Raw genomic sequence first — 8,743 nt, forward strand, 5'->3', positions numbered from 1 at the left:
AATGCATTTCTTGCTGGTAAAGGACAAAGTAAGTGTATGTTTGCACCCTTTGTTTGTAACAGATTTAGTATATTATATTATAATGCTGCAAGTTTGTATTTTCATTCAAAAGATATTTTAGAGTTTCTTCAAAATTGGCCAAATCAAAATGATCTTTTACTTGCAGTTAAAGAAGATATTAGCAACAAATTATATTTAGCAGAAGTGCGGGCTCTTGGAATAGTTGATAAAATAATTACAGGTCCACTTTGGCAGATAATTGAATCACAATAGAGTATTCTTGATATGAATCCATTTTTGTTAACCCTAAAAATGAAACTTTCAGATTTGTGTAAAAATGCATCATCGATTATGATCTCGAAAACACCTATATTCAGTCCAAGTGATGTTAATATTCATTAAGATATTTTGTATGATAAATTCTTTGAAGAGACTAATGACACTGATTTAAATAATTTAACACAGCAGACATTAGAATTAATTGTCATTCTTTGTTAGTTGTTCTGGAAAGACAATCTGCTGATCAATTTCCTGGAGGTAAATATTGGCATCCTTCTGATAATATAAATAAGGCTGCAGAGAATGTTCCAACAACAAACAAAGCGTCAGAAAGTGACTTTACAAACTATACAAGCATATACTATGTGGTATAAAAACAAAACACCAGACTGGTTGGATAAAAAAACTTTAGATGAGCGTGACTCATTGCTAAAAAAAGCTTCAACAATCTTTAATAAAATGAAAAATAAATACAAACAACGTCATTTAGAATTAAAGTTTGAAATGAATGAAAGGTTGTCTGAAAAGCATAAAGCTAAAAAAACAGCTGAAGATTAAGCCTTATTAAAAAAAGCTAAACTGGTTAATGAGTTGTTAAAATTGAGGACGAAGGTGTGGTTGACCTCAAAAGAAGCAGATGATGAATATGTTTTGTTAGTTGACACATTTAAAAGCAAAAAAATATTAAAAGCACAGTTGGATTTTTATAGGTATGTTATGGAAGTTAAATGTGAACCTAAATATTTTTACAAAACTAAAATGCATGGTAGTAAGCGAATAGACTTAACAAAATATGAGTTGTTCAGTAATTTACAATCAGTTATTAGAACAAGGACTTTTCCAGAGCCCATTGAGAGAAGAGTTATTCTTATTTAAAGAAAAGTACGAGATATTTTGATTGCAAAACAGAAAGAAGACACAGTGTTATAAAATGGGTTCTAACCTTGACTTTCTGACCCGAGAAAACCCTTTTGTGGAATGATAGCCCACACTATGGGGATCACTTGGATATAAGTATTAAAATCAGATTACAACGTCCAGGCAAGTTATTGACAGGGCCGTACCGAACGACAAAGACGTGGGGGGGGGGGGATGAAAATGAAAAAAACAAATTTTACCGACAAGATTTTTTTTTTTTTTTTTTAGAAGCCAAATTTCAGTTTTAACCGACATAAACCATAATTTTCGAGTTTTCCGTCAAAAACCGACAGAATATAGTACAAAATATAGGTTATTCCAATAAATATAAACTAGGGAAACAAAAAGACATATTCTGAGAGTTTATCGTGTATCTAAATTGAAAATTATGCTTTAAAATAAATATTCTAATACAAGAAAAAATCATTCTAAAATGGCTCTTTTCACAAGCAATGTTTACTATTAAAGTCCACAAGGCAGCATTGCAACTTTTTACTGTATTCAGGATGATGGTTAGGTTGTTTGTACCTTTGCGAATGCACTTGAAAGTTGTGATGCATTGCCTCTGTTGCTTGTTCTGTGTAAAGTCCGAGAGCTTGGCCGTGTTTGTCAATGAAATCTTTCACATGAAAAAATACAGCATGAACCTTGGGTGTCACAGAAACATTTTGCAGTGCCACATAAGCCACTCTGAAAGCTTTAATTTTTTGTACATAACTTGGATCAAGAACGCATCCAAAACAGGCAGACGCTACTGCATTGAATTTTCGAAATACATCAACTAATGGTATTGCAGCATAGCATGAGTGTTTCTCGACAATAGATTGAAGAAGATTAATATTTTTTAGCAGCTTCCTGCACTCATTTCCTGCAAAATGCCCTCCATGATAAGGCTGTTGTTTAATGTGCAGTGAATCAGTCCAGGGGTGTGCACTTGAGTGTGCTTGGAGACCACAAATTATATTTGCCAGTTTTAGGTCACAGGAGAAAACAAAATCTTGGTCTCTCATATTGATCAATTCAAAAATTTGAGACACATTTGAGTAGTTTTCTTGCAGGTCCTCAGAGACAGCAATAATAAGTTGCCGCTTAACTCCAGAGTCCTTGAAAAACTTGTTTGTGCAATTAAGTTTTGCTGGGGGAGTGTTAGGTTCAAGATTTAATTTAATAATTCCAAGGCTTACTTTCAGGAATCCTCCCCCACCGTCAATTCCAACTTTCACAATATGATTGTTTGATGTGCTTCTCATAGAAATGAGCTCATTTTTAAGCTCTTTGAAGTCCTTGCAATGAATGACAGTCCTTCCACATCCAGCATGATCTTTAATCAATGAACTCGTGAAATGGTGAGAAAGCTGCTTACTAACTGCATCAAATTTTACAGCATAGTTTTTCTTAACAATATGTTGTAAAGTTGACTGATTAATTGTAGCAGCTAGTCTCTTGATGCCATTGTTTGAAAGCCCTGTGTATGCCTGAACTTAAACAAGTTCTTTTATACTAATTGATGGGTTTGGAGGAAATAGTTTTCTAGCTGATGAGGAACCTAGAATAAATGCAGATATTGTTTAATTTCGAAATTTCTAAAATATTTTTTCATGAAAGTTAAACTTTTACCTGGCATTATTGGAAGCATTATTCCACCTTGTGGTTGACTCAATCGAACAGTGCCATGTGGAGAAGAATCCTTACTTGAAACAACAAGAGCAGCAACTCGTTCAGATGCAACAGGATCCTTGGTTGCAACAGCAACAAGGTTATTTCGCAAAGTGCCCTTTGTACAATGATGAGGTAATCCTTTTCCAATAATTGAAAAACAGTCAGAGCATCGTTTTTGGACAGTTGAAGATGGAGTATTTTGTGCTGAGCTCTGCAAAAGCTGAGTTTTCTGTTGACCATTATTTCTCAGTTTTCCAACAGAACAAATTAAACAGTCACATTGTGTGTCTCTAGTTTGAGGTCGAATTTTTATAGTCTCAAAATTGTAAAGTGATGGGAGATTGGTGTGTTCTTCGGAATCCTTTCTTCTTAAACAAGAACGACACTTTTCACAAATTCCAAGTGGAACTTTGTCATTACTAAAATCGATCCTCTCATTGAGTATTGTTTGGCATTTTTCTTTTAGGAAAGGTGTCAGTTCCCTCTGACATTTACTGAAGCAAAGAAAACAGACTTCCTGCAGTCTTGGTGGTTTTTTGCTGTATTCGGCATTTTTTTGTAAAATTAGATGTGCGCAGTTTTGCTCTCGTGAATAAAGTAAATAAATCATGCCTTTTCCCGAAATTTTTATTTTCCCGAAATTTTCCCGAAATTCAAAAACTGTCTTATTTTCACAGTTAAAAATAATTTTTATGAAAAGTTAAACAGAAAAACAGAAGAATAAAAAAATATTATATTTGTTTGGTAATAAAGGAAGCTTATCTTCTTGACATCTTTTAATTTTTCAACTTTTTTTTATGTTTTCATAAAACATAATGCTCTTTATGCTACAGTATGTTTGTTTACTTGAATTTAAAATTATATCTTACTGTAAAAATGCAAAACAAGCTGTCATTTTGAATGTGTGTGTAATCAATAAATTCAGAAAATTTAAACATTATATAATAAATTATATAATATTATTATAAATTAGTCGTATATATTAATCTATACTATTTATATTGTTTAAATATATATATATATATATATATATATATATATATATATATATATATATATATATATATATATATTTATATATATATATATATGTATATATCATATATGTATAGATCTTTATCGTTTATATTGATCTATAATATTTTTAATATCGTATCTATAATATTTAAGAAAATTTAAAATTGGACAACCTTGTGTTTTATTTTTTTACAATTTAATGTTGTAATAGAGTTATGACTATATTAATATGTAATGTGTCTATGACTATATTAATGTATATATATTTTTCTGCTATCGGCGCGACAAATGGCAAAAAGGGAGTTCAATCTCAAGCCTTACAAGCTCCAAAAAGTTCAATTGCTCACCGATGAAAACAAACGTGTGCGGCTCCAGAGATGTCGCCAACTCAAGCGTCGGTCCGCTGTTCAGTGATGGGAGCGTATCCTGTTCACGGACAAGAAGCTGTTCACCGTCAAGCAGACGCACAACCACCAAACCGACAGGAGCTGGTCCACTGAGGCTCCCGGCACGTCGGCCATTGTTGAACACCGCCAAAACCACAGTCCGTCATGGTCTGGGGCGGAATCTGCGCTAGCGGTATGACCCCCCTCGTTTTCGTGGATCAAGGAGTCAAAATCAACCAAGAAGTTTATCGACGCAATATTCTCGAGATTGTGGTACTTCTGTGGACCCAACAGCACTTCGGCAATGTGAATTAGACGTTCCAACAGGACTCTGCCCCTGCTCACAAGGCGAAAACGACTCAATACTGGTGTCAAACCCATTTTCCGGACTTCATCGCGTCTTCGGAATGGCCGCCCTACTCGCCGGATCTCAACCCGATATATTACAGCGTGTGGTCAATTTTGGAGGTCAAGTCCTGTGCTACACGCCACATAAGTTTGGAGTCGCTGAAGCAATCGCTGCGCCGGGAATGGGATCGATTGTTGCCAGAAGACCTGCGGCCCGTCGCTGAAAATTTCAAGACGCGTTTGGGCTTATGAATCGCCGCGGGAGGAGGCCACTTCGTAACCGGCTGAGTATATTATTGCGGAAGGTCCATGTTGTTGTTATTTATCGTAGTTTTACAGAATTTTTGTTGGTTTAATAAAAATTGATAAAAAACGTTTGTCTCCGTTTTTCTGATTACCCTGTAAATGCGGTGCTAAGTGCCCCCCTTAAATTTCTAATAATAAAAAAAAAGTCCTTTAGAAAAAAGTTTGGGAGGAGGGGGTACTTTGCACCTCCGCATTTAATATTGTTTTTCCAAATGAGTTTTTATGGACTTGCCTTTTGGGGATTTTCTCTATGATTTTTTTTTCTTATTTCGATGTTGATAATATGTTTATTAATACTTACTTTTAGATTTAGTTTATCAATACTTACTTTTAGATTTGTATAGTCCTCGGCGAGGACGAAACAAATCTAAAAGTAAGGAGCATCAAGAGTATGAAAGTATCAAGATTTGATTTTAGGATTAAAGGAGTAGGATTAGGAGTATTAGGATAAAGGAGTAGGATTAGGAGTAGGATTAGGAGTAGGATTAGGAGTATTGAAGTATCAAGATTCGATTTTAGGTAAGGAGTATCAAGATTTGATTTTAGACAAACTCTTTGATATTTTTACTTGTACATTCATTTCTTGGAATAATGTTTAAAAAGAAAATTTGGACCGCTGAATAACGCAAAATGGTTGACTTTAGCAATTTGAATCATAGCTTTGCCCTGTGGGCACAGGACCAAAACGTTCAAAAGACGTTGAAAGACGTCTTTTTTACGTCTTATGCCCGAAGGATGTACACTCTTACTGAAGCACCTAGATTAGATCTAAAGCCGTTCGGGAAGGAGGGGAGAGCGTACTATATCTGCTAGTGGTATTGGACACCGGAGTCGGCAAAATTGGATCTATTGTTGGCAGTCGGCAAATGTCAGATAAGGAGACCTTTTATTTATTTTGATCTTAGTCGGTAAAAATGTTTTTTTTTAGTTTCGTCGGCAAGATACGTCTCCCCTCATTTAAAATCTCTTTGGGTAAACCCTGATTAGATCGTATAAGGCTTGTCCGTTTTATTGGACAGATGTATGCTTATATTTGATTTCTTATTTAAAAAGTCAAATTGATACATTAATTGTACTTTATAAAATTTTTAATTACGTAGGCGCTCAACCACCGATAGCTCAGTTGGCAGAGCGGGAGACTGTAGAACGAAATACTGCTTGAAATCTCTAGGTCGCTGGTTCAAATCCGGCTCGGTGGAAAGTTATTTTTTAAAAAACTAATTTTTAGAATTCTTTTTAATGTAAATGTGATTTTATTATTATAAATTAATATATTATTATGTAACAACATTAAGTAAAAATCTAATTACCATAAAAAATAGAATAAAAGCCTTTTATAACGTCATAGAAACTTACAAGCGTCTTAATTCTTTAATTTTATTTAAAAGAAACAACTTTTTATAAGCATTTTATATTTTAAAAACGTGTTTTTAAATAATTTTTAATTTATTGGGAACTTTTGAATTTTTCGTGAAACATAGCTATATTTGTGTAAAGAATGTTTACATGAACGAATTTATTGTTCTCCGAATATTTTTTCTATTTTTATGCTGCATAGGTGTATAAGCAAGCTCCTTGTTAGAAAATGGAAATCGATACAAAGATTAATAATACTTTGATAAATGGTTTAAATTTTTATTCAAAAAATAAACTTTTTTCATACAATTTTCTAGGATGTAAAGTAAGAAATAATTTTGAGACTTGTTTATAATCAACAATTTCATTGTAGTGGATATTCATGATGGCTAATGAACCAAGTCTACCTGCAGTCATACTGGCTCTCAACCATGTTCTTAATCTTCGCATTTCTGAAAAACTGCGTTCACATTCTGCGGACGTTACGGGTAATGTACATCCGATCTTTTGAAGCTCAAAGAGATTAGGATATTGATTTTCATCGCAGATTTTAATGGCTTTAGCTAGAGTATTAAGCCTATTTTCAGGTTTAATAACAGACCATTTTCTTTTCAAAAACATGAATTCTTGATCTACAGCTTCTGAGTTTGAAAGATCAGTTTTATACATTTCACCTAACTTCTGGAAAGCAGTTATCTTCTCACTGCAAATTATCGAAGTAACCAAGCATAAAACCTTAGCAGCAATGCAATTTGTCTTTTGGAATCGTATTTTGATTTCTGAATTGATGGTGTCGAGAAAAGGTATAATCAAGGCCCGTATATAACATCGATGGGGACTCTCTGCAGGTACGTTATTTCTGTTGGCCTGTCTCATAGTGATTCTGGGAATCGTTGGTTCTACAAATGATTTAGTTGCCATACGAGTAACTTGTTGGTAAATTGCATAAGTTTCTCTTTTTTTTTTCTTTTTTCATTTTTCCGTAGATGGTTCAAATCGTCGATTGTTTCTTGAATGTTATTGTATGCATACACAATATCAGTTGTGCGCCCTTGGAACCTCTCTGTTATATACGACTACGGGTGAAGTAAGCGGTACAAAGTTATAATAACAAATATGAGTTCGAACTTAGTGAGTGCATTAAGGAGTGAGTTGGCCTCTCTTTTTCCTTGTGCGTCCCAATTCATACTAAACTCTATATTGAACTGTTCTATATTAGAGTGTATTCCTAAAATAATCTCTAATGCCTCTGCCATAAATGGTATAGCTAAATAAAAGTGTTCATATGCAGCATCTCTTTCTGACAATCTTATTTCGCATATCCCTATCAAAATCTTTTTTTTTTCAGTTGATTTACAACAGTTCTCTGCAACATGCTCCAGCAAGCGCTCTCTTTTCGGAGTGGTATTGAAATTAATGGATATATTTCTGTATACCTCCAAAATGTTATCAGTGATTGGTATTTTTAATGTTGCAGCAATTGATAAATTCAAATTATGTGAGCTACAATGTGTTAAAATTGCTTTTGGTGATACTTTTAAAATATAGCTGGCAACACCTTTTTTTACAGATTGCATGTTTGATGCCAAATCGTAACACTAGCCTCTACAAGAACTATGATTAATTCCACTTCCGCTGTAAAATTTCATCAAGCTTTCTCAAATATGTTTGCCTATTATCCTGTCAAGATTCCAAAAGTCAAAAAATACTTCTCTAATTTCTTTTTTTCCGTTTAACGATCTCATACATACTGATAGAATTTGTTGGTTTGCAGTTGTTACCTCGTCTGCTGAAATTGAATGGTAATTTGCTGCTTTGATTTCATTAATTTGCCGCTCTTGTATACATTTCTTTCCAATTATATCAATTAATTCATTTCGACTCTTGGGGCCAAGGTAGCTGACATCTTTGCGTGATGGTGTTTGTATATGTGCATTAAGTTCAGCGTTATGGCGAGCTATTTTTTGCACAATTGCATTACCTTTTTGGTCTGGGTTTTCCATACACTTTTGATAAGTTCCATGAAATGCAAATCCTTGTTTCCCCATCAAATGCACTATTATACCTTATATTTCAACAATGTACGGGTACATTTGCTGTCGGTTTTTTAAAGTGCAATCGCTTTGTAATGGAATGGTTTGTCTTGGATCTTCAAAACAACAACAAATACCGTTAGCTTGTTCGATAGCTTCTTTATGGTATCTATTGCCTATATGTAGTTTTTGTTTCTCTAAAAAATTGTGCCATTCCTTATATCCACGGTTAACAAAAGCTCTCAAAGATTTTTTTTTTATCCTGCTTTAGAAATAAAGTACAGTATAAACAGTAGACTGCGTCTTCACTTTTGCTGTAGACAAATCCATTTTGTTAAGATTCTTCTTTACAAGCGCGTTTGCAACCATGTTTAATGTTTTTTTGAAATTGAAAATTTATCTTTTGTTTTAAGTTATTCGTAAACATTTTGTGTATTTCAT

At 33.7% G+C, this 8,743-nt stretch overlaps 1 protein-coding gene and 1 non-coding gene across 2 annotated transcripts; one reads left to right on the plus strand and one right to left on the minus strand.

Moving 5' to 3' along the window:
• Positions 1 to 6,021: 6,021 nt before the first annotated feature.
• On the plus strand, positions 6,022 to 6,112 carry trnay-gua (transfer RNA tyrosine (anticodon GUA)). The gene is given in 2 exon segments: positions 6,022 to 6,058; positions 6,077 to 6,112. It is a non-coding gene; the product is annotated as a tRNA-Tyr (tRNA).
• Positions 6,113 to 6,548: 436 nt separating this feature from the next.
• LOC136088030 (52 kDa repressor of the inhibitor of the protein kinase-like) lies at positions 6,549 to 6,938 on the minus strand. Its single transcript, XM_065811672.1, has one exon. The coding sequence runs from the start codon at positions 6,936 to 6,938 to the stop codon at positions 6,549 to 6,551; it is 390 nt and encodes a 129-aa protein (XP_065667744.1).
• Between the last annotated feature and the right edge of the window lie 1,805 nt (positions 6,939 to 8,743).

The sequence above is a fragment of the Hydra vulgaris genome, chromosome 12 (genome assembly GCF_038396675.1).
Source record: "Hydra vulgaris chromosome 12, alternate assembly HydraT2T_AEP".
Taxonomy (NCBI): Eukaryota; Metazoa; Cnidaria; class Hydrozoa; order Anthoathecata; family Hydridae; genus Hydra; species Hydra vulgaris.

What these genes read in the sequence shown, in the direction of transcription:
- LOC136088030 (XM_065811672.1), bottom strand. Translation starts at nt 6,938, where the DNA reads ATGTATAAAACTGATCTTTCAAACTCAGAAGCTGTAGATCAAGAATTC.